General features: G+C 41.0%; 4 protein-coding genes and 1 long non-coding RNA gene across 5 annotated transcripts; 2 read left to right on the top strand and 3 right to left on the bottom strand.

Annotated features, from left to right (window-relative positions):
* Positions 1 to 12,836: 12,836 nt before the first annotated feature.
* On the bottom strand, positions 12,837 to 13,946 carry LOC110629679 (EPIDERMAL PATTERNING FACTOR-like protein 9). The gene is made up of 3 exons (XM_021776765.2): positions 13,650 to 13,946; positions 13,411 to 13,484; positions 12,837 to 13,268 (listed from the first exon to the last, which is right to left on the bottom strand). Exons 1-3 carry the CDS (start codon positions 13,720 to 13,722, stop codon positions 13,095 to 13,097), a joined length of 321 nt encoding a protein of 106 aa, XP_021632457.1. The 5' UTR covers positions 13,723 to 13,946; the 3' UTR covers positions 12,837 to 13,094.
* A 461-nt stretch (positions 13,947 to 14,407) lies between these two features.
* On the top strand, positions 14,408 to 18,409 carry LOC110629154 (asparagine--tRNA ligase, cytoplasmic 2). The gene is made up of 8 exons (XM_021776068.2): positions 14,408 to 15,406; positions 15,508 to 15,744; positions 16,079 to 16,666; positions 17,066 to 17,251; positions 17,338 to 17,402; positions 17,509 to 17,638; positions 17,735 to 17,793; positions 18,002 to 18,409. Exons 1-8 carry the CDS (start codon positions 14,915 to 14,917, stop codon positions 18,183 to 18,185), a joined length of 1,941 nt encoding a protein of 646 aa, XP_021631760.1. The 5' UTR covers positions 14,408 to 14,914; the 3' UTR covers positions 18,186 to 18,409.
* On the bottom strand, positions 17,779 to 18,904 carry LOC122721608. Its single transcript, XR_006348292.1, has 2 exons — positions 18,765 to 18,904; positions 17,779 to 18,190 (listed from the first exon to the last, which is right to left on the bottom strand). It is a non-coding gene; the product is annotated as an uncharacterized LOC122721608 (long non-coding RNA).
* Positions 18,530 to 19,867, top strand: LOC110629155 (ras-related protein RABA5e). The gene is made up of 2 exons (XM_021776069.2): positions 18,530 to 19,225; positions 19,417 to 19,867. Exons 1-2 carry the CDS (start codon positions 18,886 to 18,888, stop codon positions 19,731 to 19,733), a joined length of 657 nt encoding a protein of 218 aa, XP_021631761.1. The 5' UTR covers positions 18,530 to 18,885; the 3' UTR covers positions 19,734 to 19,867.
* A 1,757-nt stretch (positions 19,868 to 21,624) lies between these two features.
* LOC110628972 (cytochrome b561 and DOMON domain-containing protein At3g25290) lies at positions 21,625 to 23,927 on the bottom strand. Its single transcript, XM_021775791.2, has 3 exons — positions 23,177 to 23,927; positions 22,673 to 22,927; positions 21,625 to 22,179 (listed from the first exon to the last, which is right to left on the bottom strand). Exons 1-3 carry the CDS (start codon positions 23,810 to 23,812, stop codon positions 21,871 to 21,873), a joined length of 1,200 nt encoding a protein of 399 aa, XP_021631483.1. The 5' UTR covers positions 23,813 to 23,927; the 3' UTR covers positions 21,625 to 21,870.
* Between the last annotated feature and the right edge of the window lie 1,246 nt (positions 23,928 to 25,173).

Below are 25,173 nucleotides of genomic sequence, written 5' to 3'. Positions count from 1 at the left end.
TAATAGCCTTTCTTTCTTTCTTTTCGAATTCCTTCTATCCTTTGAAGAACTAGCTCTTGGTTGCTCTCTGTCTTCCTGCAATTCCTTCTACGTCTCTTTTTTCATCCCATCGCGTTCTCAGGTACGCTTCCTTGTTCTTCTATGGCAAGTTTAAAGCTTCCTGATGTTTTTGACCTTGAGTCGCATATTACCCCTTCCAACATAACTAATCACATTTCCCGGAGGCTTTTAGATACTCCGTTGTATCTTATTCGAGCACCTCTTCCAAATGAGAGGATAGTTCTTCCTTACCCTCGCCCTCCTGGTTTAGTGGATCCCCAAGAGGTTCGTAGCATAGTGTTTTTCCTGAAGCAGAGAGAATTTGGTCTGCCGCTTCCTTTTACCCCTTTCTTTGTTGAGGTTTTTGAATATTTTGGGGTAACTCCTCGAATGTTATCCCCAAATTCCATTTTATTCATGTTCTGTTTCGAGTCTATCTGTCTGGGTTGGGGTTTCGCCCCTACGGCCTGTCTGTTTATCACTTTTTTCCGCCTGGTTAGGGCGAAGCAAAACTTCTATTACCTTTCCCCCCGTAATGGGCTGTCTATTCTTACGGGCTACAAGGATTCTATAAAGGGATGGGTAGAGAATTTCCTTGTGGCGGAGTTGAAATTAGGGTCCTGCCGATCATGGGATGTGGACCTGAGGTGGGGGGAGATCTTTCCGGGCTGCAACGATCTGCCCGAATTGAGTCTTATCGAGCAGGTCGGGCTGCTTCGACTGACTTCCGTTGAGAGGAAGTATGATGTCGAGAAGTGTATGTTTGCGTCAAACCTTAGGGATATCCAGGACACGGGTATAGTGCTTTGTTCGGTTATTCTATTTTTTCTTTGCTCATGATATCAGGAAGTATGCTGACTCTTTATAACTTCTTGTTTCTCGCAGCTTCCGAGGTTAGAATGGATAGCATCAAATTCCCCAAGAATTTTGACCTGTCTCGGGAGAACATGCATGCAATTTTTGACGCCTTTGGGGATGGGCGCTCTGTAACTGAGATTGCTGCAGAGCTGGCTCAGGCCGCTTCTTCCAAGAAGATCAGCCGACCTCTTGTCAAAGCCTCTTCGCGGACTTCCAAGCCGAGCTCTCGCAGCATTAAATCAGCTCGGACATTTGGCCATGGTGGGTCGAGCTCAACCTCAGAGGTCGTGAGGGAAACTTCCCTAGCTGTTGTGGAGCAGACCCAAGCTACTGAACAAGTGGGGCAGGGTGCCGTCCATTCTACTGAGGAGGTGTTAGGGGGGAAACTTAAGTCCCCTGTTGAAGGTAAGGAGGCCTCTGGGACAGGGATGGAGATCATCCTCCTAGAGGATCAAAGCCCGGAGGTTTCTGGTGAAGGTGCCCCTGCCCCTGTGAGGACTGAGCCTGAGGGATCTGAGGGTGTCCCCTCAAAGACCGGGGGCAAGCGTCCGACCCCTTCTGGAACGCCTGTCCCATCTCCTGCTCGGAAGAAATCCAAGACTGCTGCGGGTCCTTCTCCACCTCTTTCTACCATTGGGAAGGGGAAGGGTGTTTCTTCTGTTCCTTCGTCGTCCCCTACTGACAGCATTCTGGACCTGTCAAGCATTTCCTCTGAGTCTCCGGCCTCTGCTGTTGCCGCACTTCTCCGGGAGCGGATGTTCGGCGGGATAACAGAGGCTTCGGATCCTCGTCTTCTGGCCCTGACTGGTCACTTGGCCAGTTCTACCAAGGAGCAGGTGTCCTTCCAATCTCGCTCTCGTGAGGAGCTCGGATCTACGATTGGAGAAATGCTTCTGATGGTAAGTTATTTTTTCTTTTCACTTCTCTTTGAGTTTGCTTTGTTTCTTTTCTTGACAATTGTTCTTCCGTACTAGATGTTAGGCCTGGTTATGGAGGTGGATGCCCGTGACCTCTCTCTCCGGGAGTCCGTGGACCGCCGGATCGAAGAAGCTCGTCGCGATGAAAACCTGACTGCCACCAGCGACGCGAGGGGCCACCTGGCAGCCGCCCGGGAGCAGATCCAGTCTCTCCAGGTGGAGTTACATTCTGCACTGGAAACCTCTAAAAGAGCTGAGGACAGAGCGGTTGAGGCGGCAGAGCATAGCAAATCCCTGGAATCAGAGCTGTCTCGTACTCGCAGGGTTCTCCAGGAGTCTGATGAGAGGGCAGTTGAAGTGGAAGCTCGTTGTGTAGAGGTTGTAAAACAGCTGTCCTCTATGACAACGGCCCTTCAGGAGAGGGATGAGGCTGTTGGCCAAAAAGCCGAGGTCCAGCGCCAACATGAGGCCTTAAAGGCTGATTTTGAGGGGCTTCAAGCTCACCTGAGTGAGGTGAAGGCTCAGAAGGAAAGTGCCCTAGCCCGGGTGGAGGTCCTTGAGCAGGAATTGGGCACAAGTTCTGAACGTATCAAAGATCTGTCTTCATCGGCTGAAGAGTTTAACCTTCGCCAACAACAGCTGAAAAATGAAGTCAGGGTTTTGGAACGTAAATGTTTAGCCCTGCTTGAGGTGGTAAAGTATGTCGAAGGGAAGGTTCAGCTGGAGCGTGAACAGTATATAGCGGAGTATCAGGAGTCTGATGAGCTGAAGGTTAAAATTGATCAGGCCTGTGAAGCTCATCTTCAGGACTACAAAGACTCTTCTGAGTTTAAGGAATTTGTGGCTGAGGCTTGTGAAGAACATCTTGATGAGTATAAAGCTTCTGGTGAGATGAAAAAGGCTATCCTTGATAAGGCCTACCGCATGTATGTAACTGGCTACAATCGCGGTTTAAGAGAAGCTAGACAGGCTCCTGATATACCTTTGGCCGAGCTTCGTAGGCGCGAAGTGGACTCAGATGGCGAGTCAGTGCTATACGGGGAGGATGATTGCCCTTTGCCCCGAGGAGACTCTCGGAGGAACATAGACCGTCCAGCTGAGTCTTCGCCAGAGGAATCCGAGGTAGGGTCGGAGGAAGATGATCTTGATTCTGAGAAAGACGGCCTTCACCCTAGGTCAGAAGTTGCCCCTACTATTAATGTTGAGAGCTCAGGCCCCAGGGACACCGAGCTTCCTTCGGGGGTGGCAGTAAATAAAGATAATGCAGGCGAGGGTGTACTTACTGATATAAGTCCTTTAAGGACTATTTATCCTCCTTCCTCACCAGAGAAATAAAGTGTAATAGTCATTAATGCAATATTAGTTTCTTTCTTGTTTTTCATATTTCTTGACATTTTACCTCTATGCTTCGTAGTTGTGATGTAAACTATATATTTTCATTCAGAAGCTCTGAATTAAGCTCAAGCAGCGAGCTCAGCTCTTAGCTGATAATTTGTGATGTAAACTACATATTTTTAATGACAACTATCGTGTCAGTGCTTTGGCTTTTAGTCCTGCTTGCTTCGCTGTGACTTCGTATAACTGTTTCAAATAAACTGATATAGGCTTTGATTATAGCCTTTTTATCCTCTTAGGGATATCGTCATTTATGAGTCCGGCTATGGAGGGAACTCGGCCTTTCTCCTTGGCCTTTGTATCTGGATCCTTTAAGGATATGAGTCTACCCGAGCTGAGAGCTCGGTCCTGGGCCTTTGCGAACATCGGTCTGAGCTGGGAGCTCGACCTTGAGTGTTGTAAGGCCCCCCTCCCTTTTTTTTTTTTTTTTTTTTTTTTTTTTTTTTTTTCCGGAGGCTCTTAAGTCCTTCACCGACCTATTTTTGATTCCAGGAGATCTTTCGGGATCCTGTTTTTTCTTTGAGTTTCCGGGACGACCTTGGGACTTCGCCGGTTATTTTTGATTCCAGGAAACCTTACGGGATCCTGTTTTTCTTTGAATTTTCGGGACGACCTCGGGGCCTCGCCGGTAGTTTTTTGTCTCCAAGAGATCTTACGGGATCCTGTTTTGAATTTCCGGGACGACCTCGGGGCCTCGCCGGTAGTTTTTTATCTCCAGGAGATCTTACGGGATCCTGTTTTGAATTTCCGGGACGACCTCGGGGCCTCGCCGGTAGTTTTTTATCTCCAGGAGATCTTACGGGATCCTGTTTTGAATTTCCGGGACGACCTCGGGGCCTCGCCGGTAGTTTTTTTTGTCTCCAGGAGATCTTACGGGATCCTGTTTTGAATTTCCGGGACGACCTCGGGGCCTCGCCGGTAGTTTTTTGTCTCCAAGAGATCTTACGGGATCCTGTTTTGAATTTCCGGGACGACCTTGGGGCCTCGCCGGTAGTTTTTTGTCTCCAGGAGATCTTACGGGATCCTGTTTTTCTTTGAATTTCCGGGACGACCTCGGGGCCTCGCCGGTAGTTTTTTGTCTCCAGGAGATCTTACGGGATCCTGTTTTGAATTTTCGGGATGACCTCGGGGCCTCGCCGGTAGTTTTTTATCTCCAGGAGATCTTACGGGATCCTGTTTTGAATTTCCGGGACGACCTCGGGGCCTCGCCGGTAGTTTTTTTGTCTCCAGGAGATCTTACGGGATCCTGTTTTGAATTTCCGAGACGACCTCGGGGTCTCGCCGGTAGTTTGTACAAAATTCAGGCTCATTGGCCTTACTGTCGCTTCGTCATCTCAGCTGGTTTTTGTGCCTAACTGAGGTCTTGTTTGCGAGGGATCTTTCTGAGCCCTGTTCTTTTCTTTATCATGAAAAATGTTTTTTTTTTTCACAAAGATAATTACATTGTATAAACAATTTTCATTTATTCATATTTGTCAAAATACGGTGTTTTTTCTTTACAAATATTTCAAGGAAAATACCTTTTTAAGTGCTGGATGTTCCAAGCATGGGGCTCGGGGTTTCCTTGCATATCTTCAATTCGGTATACCCCGGGCTTAACCACTTTTGTCACCTTGAATGGACCTTCCCAGGTCGGTGCTAGTTTGCCTGCAGCTGCTCTTTTTCCAGTAGCTTCCAGGTTTCTTAAAGTCAGGTCTCCCACCTTCAAGCTTCTTTCTCTGACCTTTTGATTGTAATATCTTGCTGCTCGTTGTTGGTAAGCAGCAGTTCGGACTTGGGTTTCTTCCCTAACTTCTTCAAGAGCATCTAGGTTGCTCCTTAATTTGTCCCCATTAGCGTTCTCACTAACGAATTGAACTCGATGAGTGGGGATCTGCAATTCAACTGGGACTACAGCCTCTGTGCCATAAGCAAGTGCAAACGGGGTTTCTTGAGTGGGCGCTCTGGGAGTGGTTCGGAGTGCCCATAGAGTGCTATTGAGCTCTTCTGCCCAATTCTGCTTTGCGCCATTCAGCCGTTTCTTTAATCCTTGAAGGATAGCTCTATTAGTGACTTCCGTTTGGCCATTAGTCTGAGGATGAGCCACGGAGGAGAACTTATGTCATATGCCCATGTTCGTCGTGAAGGCTCTGAAAGTGCTGCAGTCAAATTGTCTGCCGTTGTCTGAGATAAGTACTCTTGGTATGCCAAATCTGCAGATGATATGCCCCCATACGAAATCTATCATTTTGCGAGCTGTGATTGTGGCTATTGCTTCTGCCTCTGGCCATTTCGAAAAATATTCCACAGCCACCACTACGAATTTCCTTTGCCCCGTAGTCTTGGGGAAAGGTCCCAGGATGTCAATTCCCCATTGTGAGAAAGGCCATGGACTGGATATGCTTGCTTGAGGAGTGGCAGGGGTCCTGATGGCATTAGCAAATCTCTGACATACGTCACACCTCCGGACAAACTCTTCTGCTTCTTTTTTAACAGTGGGCCAGTAGTATCCTTGCCTGAATATTTTGTTAGCTAATGTCCCTGCTCCCTCGTGAGCCCCACATAGGCCTCTATGTATTTCCTCCATTACCTTTGCAGCTTCTTCCGGACTCACACACCGGAGCCATGGGCTGGATTTCCCTTTTCTGTATAAAGTTCCCCTTATTACTTGGTAATTGGCAGCTCAAGCTGCTATCCTTTTGGCTTCAACTTTATCTTCGGGGAGTTCGCCCTTTTCCAAGTATCTCAAGTATGGAGTCATCCAAGTTGGGCTCTGCTCCACCTGTAGTACTGTGTTTATCTTCTTGAAAGCAGGTGTGCTGACATGCTGTATGTAGACTTCATCAGGGAGCTGCTCTAACTCTTCTTTGGTCAGCCGACTAAGCAGGTCTGCCTCCTCATTTTCATCTCGAGGTATCCTCTGAAATCTCGTAAATACTCCTCGGCTCGTGAGGTCGACTTCCATAGCTTTTACTTTATCAAGATAACTTTGCATGATGGGATCTCTGGCCTGATATATTCCTGTCACCTGGTTGATCACCAGCTGAGAGTCACTATTTACTTCGAGGTTGGTTACCCCTATTTCCAAAGCTACCAACATTCCGTTCACCAAGGCTTCATATTCGGCCACATTATTAGAAGCTTTGAATTCTAGCCGTAAGGCATAACATATTTTGAAGCCCTCCGGCCCCTTAAGTATTATTCCAGCGCCACTACCCTCAGAGCCTGATGCTCCGTCTACATATAGCTTCCAGCTGGACTCTTGGGAAAGCTCTCCCTCTCCTTCTTTGCTTGGTATCTCCGAGGATGATCCTTCCTTCTCCTTGTTGAATGAGCATTCTGCTATGAAGTCAGCCAGCGCTTGAGATTTTATAGCTGTCCGAGGTCGGTACTCCAGACAGTAAGGGCTGATTTCCACGGACCATGCTAACATCCGTCCTGAAGTTTCCGGCCTACGTAGGATCTTCTTTAACGGTTGGTCCGTCATCACAACTCCTTGGTGGCCTTCCAGATAAACTTTGAATTTCCGGACCGCTAACAACAAGGCATACGCCAATTTTTCAATGTTCGAGTATCTGACCTCAGTATCTCTGAGTACCTTGCTGACGTAGAAAATAGGTTTCTGCTCCCCGTCTTCCACTCTTACTAGTACTGCGCTGACTGCTTGCTCTGAGGCTGCCAAGTATATCAAGAGTTCTTCCCCTTTTACAGGGCTGCTGAGCACGTGAGGTGAGCTGAGGTATTCCTTAAGCTCTGTGAAGGCTTTTTGGCAGTCTTCTGTCCATTCAAAATTCGGGACCTTCCTCAATTTTTTGAAGAATGGCAAACACTTTTCTGCCGACCTTGACATAAATCGATGAAGCGCCACTACTCTCCCGGTTAATCTCTGGACGTCCCTTACACAGGTCGGCTCTGGCATATTCAATATGGCTTCCACTTTCTCCGGATTGGGCTCAATGCCTTTTCCACTCACCATGTACCCCAAGAATTTTCCTCCCCTGATGAAGAAAGCGCACTTTGCTGGATTCAGCTTCATCCTGTATTGATCTAACACCCCAAATATCTCCCTTAAATCCGTTATATGTTGTTGAAAGGTTGAACTTTTAACCACCATGTCATCCACATACACTTCTACATTCCTGCCGATCTGGTTTTTAAAGATTTTATTCATTAATCGTTGGTAAGTTGCCCCGGCGTTTCTTAATCCGAAGGGCATAGCTCTGTAGCAGTAAGTTCCGTCTTCAGTTATAAATGAGGTCTTCTCCTCATCCGTTTTTTCCATTGGGATTTGGTGGTAACCAGACATAGCATCCAAAGAAGACATATAATCAAAACCAGCCGTTGAGTCGACCATCTTATTAATATCGGGAAGGGGGTAACAATCTTTAGGGCAGGCCTTATTCAGGTCGGTAAAATCTATACACATCCTGTATTTGCCATTGGCTTTTTTGACTAACACAGGATTTGCCAACCACTGTGGGTACATAACCTCCCTAATAAAGCCTGCCTCTTCTAGCTTCTGAACCTCTTCCTGGGTAGCCTGCTGCTTCTCTCTTCCCACTACTCTCTTCTTTTGCTTTACTGGTCTGGCCTCGGGGAGGACATTCAATTGGTGTGTCATCACTTTGGGGTCAATTCCCGGCATGTCTGAGGGCTTCCATGCGAAGGTCGGCGAGTGACTTCGGATCAGGGCCATGGCTTCACCTTTTTGTTCTTTGGTGAGGCCGGCATTGAGACTGAAGACCTTACTCGTTTCTTCTTCTGATAGGGAGAAAGTCTCCAGCTCTCCAACGGGCTCTGTCCGGGCTTCCTTTGTCTCATCCCTGACCTCCAAAACTTCCGAATCAAGCGCTTCTCCTGTTGAGTTTGGTTCCATCACTGTGGCCAAGTATACTGCCCTTGCTTCCTCCTGGCTTCCCCGGACCATTCCCACTCCTCCTTCCGTTGGGAACTTGAGTGCCAGATACCTGATGCTAGTGACAGCTTCGAAACTGAACAACGCCGGCCTCCCCAAAATCGCATTGTAGCTCAGTGGGAGTTTGACCACCAAGAACACCTCATAATGGGTGCGAGCTTTGGGTGCTTCTCCCAAGGTAAGGGCCAGCTTCACCTTCCCTTCTACAAGTATCGGTGCTCCTCCGATCCCTTTGATGGGTGACTGGTCCCGAACCAGCTGTTCCTCTGGGATTCCCATCTGCTGGAAAACCCGATATGGCAATAAGTTAACCTTACTCCCATCATCCACCAGAACCTTCTTCACCCGAAAATTATGAATGACTGCTTCAATGACAAGTGCGTCATCATGGGGCATCTGAATGCCCTGTGCATCCTCCGAAGAGAAAGCGATGGTCATGGGAGAGTGTTCAACGATCTGCATAACCTCGCCATTGCTGGTCTCCCCTTCCCGGTTTCTCTTCTTTCCTCGACGGTTCATCCGTCCTCCAGTTCCTCCAACGATCATATTAATAGTCCCACTGGACCCATCGTTCACTGGTCCCGCTCCAGTTCTTCTGGGCGTCTGGGCTGCCGGACCGGGTTGAGGCCTCTGCCCCTCCGGTTTCTTCACAAAATTTTTGAGATGCCCCCTTTTTATCAATCTTTCAATCTCTGCGATTAACTGAAAACAGTTATTTGTGTCGTGGCCATGCGTTCGGTGATACTGACAATACTTATCAGGATTCCTCTGATCTGCTTCCGATTTCAAAGGTTGGGGCCACTGGAGAAACTCTTTATTTTGGACAGCCATGAGCACCTCGGCTCTAGACGCATTTAATGGAGTCGATTTCTCCGGAACCCAAGGAGGGAGCGTTCTTGGTTCGAGAATCCGAGGAGGAGGAGGCCTGTGATCCCTTCTTTCCCAGGCCTGCTTGTACGGTTCGGGCCTCTTTCCATGCTTCTTCTCGTGCTTCTCCGACCTCCCCTCCTCCGGGGCTTTTTCTTTTCCTTCCGCCCTTTTGGCAAATCTACTCGTTACTAAGGCGTCATCCTGCCTTATATACTTTTCCGCCCTCTTCATCAACTCGGCCAGTGAGGTCGGAGGTTTCCTGCTTAGTGAACCGAAGAACTCGGCAGAGGTTGTTCCCTTCTGCATGGCCTCTACCGCCCTTCCTTCGTCAAGCTCGGGGATCTGCAGGGCCTCCGTATTGAAACGGGCGACATACTCTCTGAGGGATTCACCAGCTTTTTGTCTCACTGTTTCCAGATAACTCGTCTTCCTATCTGCAGGCACCCCAGCTACGAACCGGCTAATGAAGCGAGTGGCCAGATCTCCGAAACTTTGAATGCTTCCGGCCTCCAGGCTGTTGAACTATGCCCTCGCTGGTCCCGAGAGCATTGTTGGGAACACCTTGCACATCAGAGCATCTGACAGGGTTTGTAACTCCATGAAGGTCTTATAGTTCATGACGTGCTCTCTCGGGTTACCAGCTCCATTATAGGCCGCCATCGGCGGCATCATAAACTTTTTGGGAACGGTCTCCTGCTGCATTAACTTTGAGAAGGGAGAAGAAGTAGGCAAGGAGGTTTGACTCTGATCTTTCTTACCTAGCTCGGCTAGGAGCTGCTCCTTCAACCTTTTCAGCTTTTGGTTCATTTTCTCGTCTTCTGGGTTGGATCTTTTGCCCAAACTGCATTCTTCCTCCTCTGTTTCAGTTCCCGTTTCAACCTTTGAAATCGGAAGCAGATCAGATGAATCCTGATAAGTATTGTCAGTATCACCGAACGCATGGCCACGACACAAATAACTATTTTCAGTTAATCGCAGAGATTGAAAGATTGATAAAAAGGGGGCATCTCAAAAATTTTGTGAAGAAACCGGAGGGGCAGAGGCCTCAACCCGGTCCGGCAGCCCAGACGCCCAGAAGAACTGGAGCGGGACCAGTGAACGATGGGTCCAGTGGGACTATTAATATGATCGTTGGAGGAACTGGAGGACGGATGAACCGTCGAGGAAAGAAGAGAAATCGGGAAGGGGAGACCAGCAATGGCGAGGTTATGCAGATCGTTGAACACTCTCCCATGACCATCGCTTTCTCTTCGGAGGATGCACAGGGCATTCAGATGCCCCATGATGACGCGCTTGTCATTGAAGCAGTCATTCATAATTTTCGGGTGAAGAAGGTTCTGGGTTCCTCCACTACTGGGAGTGCGTTTACTGGGGTGCTAAGTCCCCTTTGTTGCATTATCTGGCCCAACCAGTGAGCAGTGGTTTGTAGCTGGAGAGCCATGGTTTGAATGTCTTGGTTAGACAGGGTCATGGTGGGAGTATTCCCTGCCAGGCTTGGCGAGGGATTAAGAGAAATAGGTGTTTGGTTATTCAACGTTGTAGGGCTAGAAAAGGAGAACTGCTGCCCATCTTGGGCAGAGCTCAGGTCATTTGGAATATTAAGGTTACTGTCTTGGTGGTTTGCCATCGTGGATCTCAGTGGGTTTTGAAAGTGAAAACTCCGGTGATGAAAAGATCTCCTTCGTTTCCCACAGACGGCGCCAATTGATGATCTGAGATCCAATGGAATAGGGTTTTACAAGAGTTCTTGTATTACAAAAATAAGGCTTAAGCTTTCTGAGGAGGGGACTCCTCTTTTATACATTATCTTGCTTGCTGGTGACGTGTAAAGGTCTCTCCAGGATTGGGCCACGCGTCTCTGCCATCCGGATTCGGAGGTACTAGGGTATCAGCCGCCTGCTCCATGCGTAACGGCCTCTGATTCTCCTAGTGCGTACGTTCGAGCGGATCTGCCAGGCTGTCTGGTGAATATTATTCTGGATCCTGGACTGGGCTGAGAGTTGGGCCGGATGCTAAGCCTGAGTGGAGAGGGCCTGCTTCGTGCGGGCCGGGCCGGCTTGAGTGAGGAAGATGGGTCGAGCCCGGCCTTGAAAGTTGGATGAGCCATGATTGTTATATGTATCAGGTGTGTGGACCTCTACGTCATGGGCCTTGGGCTGTGGTCAAGCCCCTGGTCCGAAGTGAAGGAATTCAGCGGTCATCAACTATAAAATCTTTTAAAATTTAAATTAATTTTATAATAATGGTAATTCTTAATCTTTAGTTATTAAAGGTAGATTAGTCTTTTTTCTATTTTATTAATGTAGTCTTATTATAAAATAAATGGAAGAATCGCTGATATTCAATTTAACATTGATTTAGAATAAAAGGAATATATCCTTATAATTATAGATATTTCTCATTTTAAACTAATTTTTAAAATAAATTAGATTTATTCTAAATTTAATATGATGGTATCAAAATTTCTCACTGATATTAAATATTATATAAATATTTAATTATACAAAGCATATTAAATTTCACTTTAATTTAAAATGAAATAATATGCCTTTTAAAAACCGCGCTTCTTACACTAAATTTTGAATAATAAAATATTTAACTGAATTAAATAAATCAATCAAATAATTACATGAAGCTATTTAGTTTAGTTGAGTTGTGGCAACCAAACAAAATGTTTGATGAAGCCCAAGAATCTTTGATGAAGCCCAAGAATCTTATGTAAAGTAGAATGATAAGGGTGGGGGGGAACCAATCCCATATGGATTGAGAAGGACATTACAGATGGGAAATTGAAAAATAAACAAGATGAGCAACTAGAATGTAGTAAAAACAGGGAATCCAACCAAGCAATGAAAATGATTCTCTACCTACTAAACAACACCATATAAAACAGGTGGCCACAATTGTTTTCTCTACAAAATGATAACTGCTATCATAGCCCCTAATGCATTCAAGTTCCTAATTTTGGCTGCATCTCCTTGTTTTCTACACTCTTTTTCCTTTCAACTTCACAATAAATTTATTATTTTATAATAATTTATTTTATATTATAGTAACATATAAATTAATTATTATAATCTTATTTTATTTTTAAAATAATCTCTTAAAATGGGTATAATCAAAAAATTTATAAAAAAATTATATAAATAAAAATTATGAAATGAAAGGAGTGTAATTTAATTTTAATTTTTATATAAATTATAAATTATTTGGTAATTTTGAGATTTGTTACCACTTGGTGGAAATTAATAATGAGTTAGTTCAAAGTTCAAACAAGTTGCCCATGTGATCTTCTTGATAGGCTTATATCTCAATTTTGGGACCATCTCTTTTATATGTACCCACCTCTTGCAGAATCTCTGTCTCTCTCTGGGCTTCATAAGGTTGTCATTAGTACTTGTGTTCTCCACCTAGTCATTCTCTTCTTGCTTCATATTTTATTGCTATTCAAGTTCTGTCATGGAGTTCTTATCCTTCAGTAACTATGGTCCTAATATAAGGGAATATGTGCATAACTATCCGATTTCAGAACTGTTCTTGACGTGAGAAAATACCCGATTTAAGATCGTCGGAATCAGTAACAAATCTAAAATTATAAGTTTTTTATCTTTTAAGAGTTCATAATATGAAAGTTTGATGCAAAGTTTTTGAAATTTTTCAAATAAAATTTTTTACTTATTATATTTTATACTATACTTTTTTTATTCATATTAATCGTATAAAGTCGACTATATAAACTCGTTATCGGGAAGAATTTTTACCTTTAAATTAACTTATTCTTTACTTATTTTTAAAAAAATTTAAAATAAATTTTTACAAAATCATACAACTTAGTTTAATAACTTTCACACATGAACTTCAGCTTTTATATGGAATGGTAATTTCATTCAAAAAATAGGCAACTCATCAATATATCAGCAAGAACAGAAGAATGAGAAGTACATGGGAAATTATTTTATGCAAAAATTCAAGCATCCATTCCAATGAATGCTACACTCTCATATATATTTCCCTCAGATGCTCAAGACAAAGAGAACAAATTTTTCTAGACTCCAAAACCACAATAATTATAATAAATATTTTTATATATAAATAAATATATATATATATCCATCAATCCATCACCTATGACAAACACATTTGTAGTGGTATGGACTATTGATTGGGTCATTTCCTTCAACAGGAACTTGCTCAGCCCTACACTTGTATTTGCAGCCTCTGCATTCATTGTAAGTGCAAGTAGGAGCTGTGGATCCTATCATCAATCTCCTTGAATTCCTGGAATTCTGCCCAACCTGAAGATTTCAAACCCAAAAGATTTCATTATGAACATGTCTTAAAGAAAGAAAACTGAGTACCCTTCTTCATTTTCTTGTGTTTTTTTTTTCCTTCGAGATTGGTGAATAAATCAGTGGAAAATGCTTGTTAGTCTCATACCTGCGTATGTGATTCTTGAGAGAGAGAGGTTCTTGGATTATTGGGAAGTAGTAGTACTTCATGAGTTCTGGATCCTGCAATTGAAGAATGGTGATTAAACATGAGATGTATATATCTAATTCTAGCAATCCTTTTGGTGGAAAAGGATAAAAGAAAGAAAGAAGATGACTACGATATATTCTTGGCAACCAAACACAAGAAAGAAAGTAGATCTATGGTACTAAGGGAAAGATTATAACCTTGAGAAACATATGCAGCAAGGATGAAGAAGAAGAGAAGCAAAAGCAAGTTGCAAAGTCTAATGTTTGCCATGCTTTGGTTTCCCTTTGTATTGGAGTAAACACTGAAGATGATATATGAATTGGTGGTCAATATAGAAATGAGAGAGCGAGAGAGAGAGAGGAGAGATTAGAGAGTTATGGTCAATTAATGACAATAAAAGATAGACCTGGCAAAACTCAGAGGGTCCCCAGAAACTTTTAAAATGGACAGATTGCCTACTGGGAGCTAAAACCATGGAATCAATGGACAGTAGAAGGGGATTACCAAAATACCCACCAAACATATTTCTTATTTTCATGGATAATATAGATATTTAGAAGGGCTAAAATGGGATTTTAGTGGGTAGAGGTTCATTTTGATCTCGGTTTCAAAGTTGAGAATGTGTTTTTGTGTAAAGGTCTAGAAATTTCACCCGCTGCATGAAGCTTCCAGGGTTTCCAGGCTGAGGAAACAGCACCTCCACTCCATGCCCAATCAAATATGCCTGACATCAATGTATCTGGAGGCATCTTTAAAATCTCTTCAACGCTATTCTGGTCAAAAGGCAAACAAGCCTTTATAATAACTACTGCTTTTATATATATATATAGCTAGATACCAACTCTCTGTGAAAATGTAATTTATGCTTTGTTTACAGGCATTGGGAATGCTACTGTCTCATCTTTCGTTTTACATCTACATATGATATCAAACAAAAATGAGTCTGTGTGAACTGATTCCAAGGCATTCATCACAAGTTTACAGCAGCTTGGCAAATTCTCTTAATATTCCAAGGCATTCCTAATTTGCCAAGTTTGCAGCAGCTTGGCAAATTAGGCAATTATGGGCCTGGACTTTGAAAAATTACAAATTCGATCCTTTTCTATAATTTCTTTTCCGCTTTTGAGCCCATGAAGACAAGCCCAGTTATGTTGCCCTCTCTTCTGGGTTTCCAATGATTTCAATTCTTAGTACTGCATTGAACTCCCGCGAATACCCAGTCTTCAAGAATACCAAACCTTGCCTCTTACATCTTTCTTCCTCTGAATTTCTCATTCCTGTTGTCAATTCTATGAAACAATCCCTTTCCTTCAATCCGATCTTCAATAATGGCTTCCAAAGCAAAGCATCCTTCTTCTTCTATATTATCACCTCTATCTCCCTTCTTCATCATTCATTTGTTTCCTAATTCAACATACTGCAACTTTTCTCCTCATCTTCTTCTTCTGTTTAATCTGCAAAAATGGCATCCCAAGAACCTGCTTTGACATCTCAAAAATCCAAAAAATCCTCTGAAGAACCAGAGACAACCCCTCAAGAACCAGTACCCACAACTCCTTTGATTCCATCGGCTAAGTACTCGAACCGGGTGGTGCTGAAAACCATTTTAGAACGAAGCGATGGAGGTGTTGGATTGGCGGGTGCGAGACTGGTGATTGGTGGGTGGGTGAAGTCTTCTAACGAATTGAGGAATGATCCTCCTTCAATGCAGCCAGAGGATAATGATGGAGTTGCTGAATCTCCGGGCCATAAAGAATTCAGCTGCATGGAGATTCTTCAAACTCGAGTACCCTTATTCAGGTCAATAGCGAAGATTTTCGGTGCTAGTGGCAATTTCCCAGTTCGTGCAAGATTGCAGCAAGCGTCCTCTAAACCGCCTGCAGCCTCTACACCATCACCTCCTCCGATTGTTAAGTTGCTTGTTAACGATGGTTCTTGTGTTGCAAGTCTCCACGTATGCAAAATTTTACACTTGAAGATCTATGTTTTCCTTGGGAATTCTGTGCTGTTGCTGTATGAAGGTTAAGTGTTTGATCTATGTTCAATCTTTTACAGGTTACGATAGAGTTCTCGGATGATTTCCCCATCCGACCGCTGCCTATTGGAACTTGTGTATTAGCTGAGGGGGTCCTGAATCAGTTACCAGCGCAGGCAAAACATAGTATTGAGTTCAAAGTAGAAAAATTCCTTCATATAGGTACAGTGGAAGATGATAAATATCTATTATCAAAGAAACGATTGCCGTTAGAGTCCTTGAGAGATTACTCTCATTTTCGGCCTCGGACAACTACCGTAAGTTGCACATTTGTTGTTATTTTTTGGTCTGCAAGCACAGCAGGCAAATTTTGGGGGAAATTTTGATAATTTCTTGCTGTTATGCATTGCCATTTGGAGAAAGAAATTTCTGGAAATGATTAAGAGATGAGCATTGCAATATTTTCCACTGCTTGTGGGAATCTAAGTTTGGTGGAAATGAAATGAAAGAGCAACTCTTTCAAATTGATTAGACATTTATAATTCAGGATCACATATATGCAATTTTAACGCCCTGGATTTCCTAGATATAGCCTGAAGTTGATCATCCTATTAGACTTTTTTATTGGCATTTTTTTTTACATTGGTGTAGATGGCATCTGTTATGCGAATTCGCAGCGCCTTGGCCTTTGCAACTCACTCATTCTTCCAAGATAATGGTTTTCTTAGTATGGAAGTACCCATTATGACAACCACAGATGGTGAAGGATGTAGTGCAAAGTTCAGGGTTACTACTCTTTCTGGCAAAGAGGTTGAAAAGGGGAAGCCAAAAATTACTGATGATACTGAAGGTGTTAGGCTTGAAGTTGTTAAGGGTGCCATAAAAGAGAAGAATAATCTAATTCAACAACTCCAGAGAAGTGACAGCAACAAGGAAGCATTATTCATAGCTGAGCAGGATTTGCTTAAAACAAATCAATTGCTAGCACAGTTAGAGGAAAAGGAGAAACTTAGATTGGAAACTTTAAAGAAGGCCAGCAAGGCTAATGTTCCTGAAGATTTCTTCTCTCAGCATACTTACCTAACAGTTTCTGGTGTTCTTCATCTGGAGAGCTATGCATGTAGTCTTGGAAACGTCTACTCCTTCGGACCCAGGTTCCGAGCAGACAGAAAGGGAACTGCAAAACAGGTGGCAGAGATGTGGGCGGTCGAAGCTGAAATGGCTTTTTCAGAGCTTGAGGTATGACAAACACTGGTTGGTTCCTTCTGTTATTATGATCTGAAAGTCATTAGTGCTGGTTCAGCGAGTTTGGTTGGGCAAAAGCAAGATTTGCATAAGAGTTTATTTATACAAATATTTGTCTATCACTAGGAATACTATAGGAATTAGCTTTTGTATAATCCTTCACTCTTTTTCTAAATTCTGATATCGACATATACAGAATGATGTCTAGCTGATCCATAACTTTTCTCAACTTCTATTAACTAGATAGCGTCCTTTGTTCATTGGGAACCACTGTAATTTTTCATTTGATCTTATAGCACTTTTGAGAGATTTATGAACAGGAATATCTGAAATAGAGATGAAGGTTTTTTTTTTAAAAAAAATAAAAATTTCTGTATGTTGTGGGTTTCCTAGGATGCCATGAACTGTGCAGAAGACTATTTCAAATTCCTCTGCAAATGGGTTTTGGAGAATTGTTCAGCAGACATGAAATTTGTTTCAAAACGAATTGACAAAACCAGAATCAATCTTCTTGAAGCAATGAAATCATCGTCATATGAAAGAATCACTTATGGGGAAGCAGTGAATATCTTGAAAAAGGTAAATTACAATTCTTTTACATTACTAACATGCATATTAACCCCTAGCAAGTTTTCTAAATAAAGGTCTTCTGTTCTGACAACTAGGTTGCTGATAGAAAATTTGAAACTCAACCTGAATGGGACAATGGATTAACATCTCAACATCTAAGGTATTTATCCTATGTTGTTATTTTATATGTATGCAGATTTCTTAAAACATGGGAACTGCAGCTTTTCTTTTTTGTAGTTACTTACAATACGTTCATGCATTGACAGTTATTTGGTTGATGAAATCTATAAGAAGCCTGTAATTATATACAACTTCCCAAAAGAATTTAAACCATTTTACGTGCGACTGAATGAGGATGGAAAAACAGTTGCAGCATTTGATATGATTATACCCAGGGTAAGATCATAGTTTCTTTGAAGATGTGCAGATTTTTCCACTCCTTCCAAATCCTAATATAAAAGAACTTCATAATACTGGATGGCATTTTTTCAGGGTGGAACATTAATCACAGGTAGCCAAAAGGAGGAACGCTTCAATTTGCTAAATGAAAGGTAAAAACTACATAGTTCTGCTGATTTCTACATAGCGCTTGTCTTTTGTTTACAATGATTTTCAATTCTTAACAGTGACTTATCTCATCTAAACTTCATTTACTGCTCAGAGTAATGGCAATTCAACATTAAGTTCATAATCATCTTCATGATTTCTTAGCAAAATAAGAACTGATTCCTGAATTTTGTTAACCGAACTTGTTTGAAGGATAAATGGACTAGGGTTGGCCAGAGATCAATATGAATGGTACTTAGATCTTCGCCGGCACGGCACAGTCAAGCACTCTGGTTTTACTCTTGGATTTGATCTTATGGTTCTGTTTGCTACTGGAATCCCTGATGTTAGAGAAGCAATTCCTTTCCCCAGAAGCAGTGGCAAGGTTAACAATTAAACAGGCTTCCAGAAAGAAATCATTCCCCCAGCAATGAAATAACCATGCAGATAAGGCAAGAAAATTAGAAAAATTTTATACATGCAAATATGTAATTGTAAATGCTGAAGCATAAAATACAAGAGATGTGTATGCTAGATCAAGATCATTATTTTACATTCTGGTTGACCTAATGTACAAAAGGAAAATTATTGGTGGAAATAAAATTATTTCAATTTTATGCATTTAGTTTTTCATTTATAAAGTTATTAAATTTTTTAGTGGTTAAATATATTTTAATTCCTCATCTGCTAGAACTCACTCCACCAGACAAGATTAGCAGAAACTTGCGGAAAAAAAAAGAAAAAAGAAAGAGTCCCATTAATTCAGTAGGTCTACTTCATCAATAAGAAATGATGAATCCAGTTGGAAAATTTCAGCATATTCATTATGAAATCAGAATCTCAAATAAATTCAAGAAAAATCATAAATTTCTTTTCTTTCCTTGAATATAAAAATCATGAAAATGATAATAAAAAGCTTCACGTTCAAGAGTCAAAGGCCACCGCCCAATTTCCCTTGCAATAAACCCAAACTCACCGCCAATCACGCAGCCTGTCCGTGCCACCTCCCCAAAGCAAAACCCTACTGCACAATCAGACGCATTAAAAAACCCATTACCAATCTGTAATTTAAGCCTCGCAAGTATCAAAGTTGAATAATGGGTCAAGAACATGAAGGAGAAGGAGGTGAAGAGTATTTATTCAAGATTGTTCTAATCGGTGATTCTGCTGTGGGGAAATCTAATTTACTATCCAGATTTGCGAGAAATGAGTTTGATAGCAATTCTAAGGCTACGATTGGGGTAGAGTTTCAGACCCAGGTGGTGGATATTGATGGCAAAGAAATCAAAGCACAGATCTGGGACACTGCCGGCCAAGAGAGATTTAGAGCTGTTACCTCTGCTTATTATAGAGGTGCTGTTGGTGTACTGATTGTTTATGATATCACTAGGAGGACAAGTTTTGATAGTGTCAAAAGGTGGCTGGATGAACTCACCAGTAAGTTTCTTTCTATTCTTTTATCTTGCAGCTTTTTTTCCTGTTTGGTTGCCCAGAAAAAAGAAAAAGGGAAATATTGGATATGGCTTTGCTTGGGTGGGTAATTAGCTGTTTGGTCTCCTGGGAAAAGTCACTAGTTAATCTTTCCATTGAAACGTAAATAAGTCTCTCATGTTTAAATGATGTGGCAGCTCACTGTGATACTACAGTGGCAAGAATGCTTGTAGGGAACAAGTATGATCTGGAGAACATTAGAGAAGTGAGTGCAGAGGAAGGCAAAAGTCTTGCAGAAGAAGAAGGTTTATTCTTCATGGAGACATCAGCCCTTGATTGTACTAATGTTCAGACAGCTTTCGAGGTTGTTATACGTGAGATTTACAACAACCTTAGCAAGAAAATTCTGAATTCTGATTCATACAAGGCTGAGTTGACTGCAAACCGAGTCAGTCTGGTTAAGAATGGAGAAACTTCATCAAAGCAAAATATTTTTTCTTGCTGCTCCACATGATTACAGTTCTTGCAGTTTCATGTATACCTTTCTGGGCATAATGTTTCTTCCCAATTTTCTTTTACAGTTATTATTTATAGTTGGTGTTGAGCACTTGAGAATTTTCCATTTTAGTCAAATATTTGCCATTCTCAAACTCTTATTCTCTTACTTTTCTTAATAATGGACTTAGCATTTGTAAATATTCTTGCTGTTTAAATAATAAGGATGATATTAGTATATCTTTAATTAAATTGTATTACAAAATAAATTCATTCATTTTATTCTTTTTCTATTATTCAAATAAAATGAGTATATTATTTAAAGGTTATTTTAAATATATTAATTTTTTAAGAAAATCATTTAAATTAAATTTAATGTAAGAAACACTTCCAAACTGAAAATGGGTGTTTAAGACTTATGATTCATACTCAAATTATTTTGGAAATTTTTTTAATGGAAATTATTTTTTACTTTTATTTAGAAAACTCTAATTTTTAAATGCATACACTTGTTAATGATATAAAAATATATGTTTTAATTTAAAAAACTAATTATCCATATCTTTTATAAATAAAAAATAAATTATTAGAGAATAGACACTTAAATTTGTTTTATTTTTAAAAATAATTTAATATGAATTATTTATTTATGTTATATATAATTATTTTAACCTTATAATTCAATTAAAAAGCTAAATAATTTTTGTATAATTAATAGAAAATTAAAAAGAGATTTTAAATTTTAAAAATCAAGAAACGTGTTTGGGTGGTCAGTGGTTGAACCAAACTTTCAGACTCATATGACTCAGGATACCTAATTCTGTAACGGTACTTTCAGGGTTGACTCGAAGAGACTAATGACGCACTTATGACGTCATATCGATTTCTTTTTTTAATTAAAAGAAAGCATTTTTATTAATTATTGCAAATTTATTTAGTCAGCTTAACATCATTGGTGACGTGGCCATCTTCTCATTATTAGGCTTGAAAATTGGTCGTCATCAGCTACTAGAGCGCATTTTAATTAGTGTCTTTGTATTTCATGAAAACGAAGTTGCTGCGACACCGTTTCAATTTTCCATCGGTACTTTCTATATTTATTAGGGAATCAACATCCAGGACTTTTTAACTTTTAATCTACTGTTTTATTTTAATTGCAAGATGAATTTGACTTTATTCCTCTTAGCTATTTATGATGGTAAATGAATTTTAATGAGAAGACAACGCAACCAATGCCTTAGAAAAGGGGTTAAGGAATTGGAATCTAACAAAAAAAAAAAAAAAAAAGAAAAATCAAACTATGCACCATAAGAAAAGGAAACATAATTGAGCTATAGAATTATCAAATGATGAAATCATGAAGAAAGGGAAAGCAGTGGGGGACTAGAATCATGTGCATGCCTACTTATTGTAAAGATATTTAGTCAAAAGTCAAAATTAACTCTCAATTAAAAAGAAGATGATCAGATTTGGTGAATTGTAGTTGATCAAAGTGTCTTGAGTTGACAGATTTGCATCACATGCAAAGCTTTTTTCCTTTTAAGAAAATATTAAAATCAAATATAAGATAACCCCACCAGCCCACAAAAGTAGGATTGGTTATTATTGATATCAACAACAACCATGGACTGTCTCCATGATGGAAGTCTCTGTCATGGCATGGGAATATATTTAGCTTCAAATTGTGAAATTACCTTCAAATATATTAATTAAGTCAATCACAATGGATTGCTTGGACTCCAAATTTTGCCCACATGAACATTAGTTTTCCAATTTTGAAAAAATTTTATGAGGAAGTTTCAGATTTCAATCAGTTTTTCATTTCAAAAGAGTTTAAAGGAGCAAGCAAATCTTTCAAGTACCCAGGTGTATACAGTCGAAGAACAGCAAGCAATCTTGACAAAACCAAAAAAGAAAAATCATGAATAATTTCACTTCAGAAATGTGTTCAAGACCCTAACTATAAGCGTATTAAAAAGATATCAGGTGAAGACAAACCATTTTACAAGATATTAAGTAAAAAGAGAAGAAGAAGAAGGAGAAGAAGAAAGCATTCTAACAGAAGATAAGCCTAGTAGAATCTCAAGTTGTGAAAAGGGTATTTCAAAATCATATTCATATCTACTAGGAAGAGCAATATCAAATTGGAGAATCATTCATGCATTGAATGGTTGTTGCCTGCCTTGTCCGTTATATCCATCACAAGGCTTGTTGGATTTGTTAGACTTTCTCCTCAAGACTGCAATCCAAGTAATTACTTCCAGCAACAAAGCAATCCCACCCAAGACTGCTATCACAGTTATGTAAGTGGACTTCCATTTTTGTTCAGGGTGCAAGATGTTAAGACCTTTGAACACATTCAGAATGCCAAGAACAAGTATGGCATATCCAACACCATGATGGTAGATATTCCAGTAGAATCTGTATTTGTGGTCCTTCTTCGGTCTCAAAAACAATGCAAAAATCTGAAAGAACCAACCAATTAGTATCCATCGGAATTCAAATCAGCTGAAAATCAAGTGCCATACTCCACAACAACAAACAAATTGCAAGATCTCACTCATTGGTACCACAGCCAGCCAAGAAGAGGGACAAATACAGAAAAAAGACAGAATTATCAAGCTCCCTATTAAAGAAGGAAAGCAAGGGAAAAACAGGTTATTATCCCAAGAATTTATGTGGCTCTAGATACAAGACTACAAAGGGCCAAACTTTTCTTCATTCAGTGAGATTACCATATCTTCAATGTTTTCTAGGATCAAATTCATTACACTACAGGAAAAACTTTCACCATGACTTAACAAAAGAGTGGGGGACAAAATTTATGAAAATCTGGCAACATACAAAATCATGAAGTTCAATATAAGGCTAAATTCTGATCCACTTCCGGGAAACTACCTCTTTTTCCCTTTCCCTTTGTCACATTGATCAGATAAGTATGATGGAAAAAGAATTTACCTGTAGCGTTGCCAAAGAGAAAAGTGTGATCCCAATATTACGATGAGCAGTCCACTGAATGCCCTTTGATTCACTTCCAAGCTTAATACCAGTAGCCCACCCGGCAACTCCAATAGCGTAGGCAGAGACCTGGCAAGCAACATGGAGATAAAACCACGCTGGATCTGCAGATTGGAATGGTCTCAGGTAACGTGCCATTATAACTCCAATTGGAAACAGAACTCCCCAGCTCACAGCATTCAGCACCCCATGAATCTGGCAGGGAAATAAGAAAATTTATCATAATTTGGTAAAATCCTGCAACAAATACCTCCATATCTGGGTTCTTAATTTCTATTTCTCGACCAAGCAAATATCAACAACTGTGAAATTTGAGGGAGAAACAAGAGTGAACAAAAACGGAGGAGAAAATAAAAAAGAGAAAAAAAAAATGTTCCAAATCATCCACTTCATTCTCACAGAGAGAGAGAGAGAGAGAAAGAGAGATTCCTCAAGCAAACTCACGTTTCTCTTTTTAGTCTTGGAGTCCACTCCACCGGTGGCCACACTCTGTCCTCCTTTCAAATCCAATGTTCCCTTGGCGTTCAAATTCGGAGAACTCATGGCATGTGGAGTCAGTACCCCTTTGGAGTCGACGCTGGAACCCACCTGCCACACCTGATTCACCGACCCCGTCGCCGCTAAGTCTGCCGGAACCTTCATTTTGGCAAAGATTCTGAAGACGCCGTTATCCTCCTCTGCCCGTTGGTCCCATACTTCAAAAGCCAATGTGGACTGCACCACGGAAGCCAGCGTGTAAGAACTGATGTTGTATGTTTTAACAGTCATGGAACCTTTGGAATCCTTGTAGCCAACGAGCGCCTGAGCCCCAGCCATTCCGGTGCCAGTGGGGTTTATAGCCCACGACACCCAACCATCCGACGCCGGAGGGGAAGCGAGGAAGGCAATAGAAAGAGTAGAATTAGAGGAATCATAAGAGAAGTGGAGGTAGGAGGTGAGCGTAGGGAGGTCTACACAGTGAGCATACAAATTGTTGCCGGTGAATTTCTGGGTGGAGCAGGTCTGAGAGAAAGCAGATGAGATTAGAGAAACCCAGAAACAAAGAAGAAAAATGAAAGGAGAGGAGCGAAGGGAAGCCATTATTGAGAGCTGAAGAAGTCGGATGCTAAATCTTTGGAAGAATTTATAGAAAGGAACTTTAAGGACACAAGGCCTGAAAATGAGAAGAACAAGCAGACATGGGTAGCTCAAAAAGCTAGTTGGAGAACTTTATTGCAGAAAATTAATTTCTTAAAATGACCAATTCGGTAATGACACGTTTAGATGTTGCAACGTGGCATATCCTCGTTTACTCTGTTAGAATCGTGAAGGACACGCACAAGCCGTGAAAGGTGAATATATAATTACTAATTTAGTAACGGGATGTTCGGGATGAAAGAGCAATGGACGGAAGGTGATCAGAGATGCATGTGGAACTTGTGAGCCCCACAATACCACGTGGATAAACAAGCAACTAACCAAGTGGATGAGCTGGAGTTTACAAGTTGGCATCACGGCAAGTTGTTGTTAGCAGCATTTTTTTTTTTTTGAATCAAGAAAGATTTATTTATCTTGTAGAAAATAATCCAAGAGACAATCAGGAATGTCAATCCAAATCTTGAATCTACCATGATGAATAGACTCTCTAGCTAATAAATGGGCGGCCCTATTTTCTGAACGCCGTACCCAACAAACATGAATGTTACCCTGAGACCGCATAACATCTTTGCAATCAGAAACAACTAATCCAAACTCTGAAAAGTCATCCAGAGGAGAGCGAATAGCCAAGGCTAAGGATTGGTTATCCGTAAAAATACAACCCGCCTGAAGAAAACAATCTCTAGCATAAGATAAACATTGACGCAAGGCCAAAACTTCAGCAATAACAGGTTGCCCACCCCCCTCATAGAAACCCGAAATTGCAATGGAAAAGAAGCTTTCCAAGTCCTCAAATACTGCTGCAAAACTGAACAAATCAGCACTAGCAAAGACTGCACAATCAATGAATGCAATCCAATCAACTTCAAGAGTGGTAGCCTCAACCAATGGGAGCACACGAGGAACAGATGGATGGGATAACGTCCTTGGTCGAAACACAAGTGAAGCCACATAATCATTAAAATAGGAACTAGCAGTATGATGAACCTCACTGGGTGACAAAACTTTATTGACCCACAACCTTTCATTCCTGGCATGACATAACTTCCATGCATGTATAGCCATACGTGCAGTGTTAGCAGCATTTTTTATTTATTTTTTTTTTTTTAATGCCCATCGACGTTGATACTTAATGCCATGAAGTTTTTAAATACTTACAAATTTTTAAGGTTTCACTTCTAAATTTTATAATTAAATACACTTATTATTACATATAAATTATGATTGTCTATCTCTTCGGTCTTCATCTTTATACTTCTGTTAAAAAGTAAAATTAATTGATAAAATTATAAATAATTGTAAAA

This window comes from Manihot esculenta, chromosome 13 (genome assembly GCF_001659605.2).
Source record: "Manihot esculenta cultivar AM560-2 chromosome 13, M.esculenta_v8, whole genome shotgun sequence".
Taxonomy (NCBI): Eukaryota; Viridiplantae; Streptophyta; class Magnoliopsida; order Malpighiales; family Euphorbiaceae; genus Manihot; species Manihot esculenta.
Note: the sequence above shows the minus strand (reverse complement) of the source record. Positions and strands in the feature narration are given on the sequence as shown.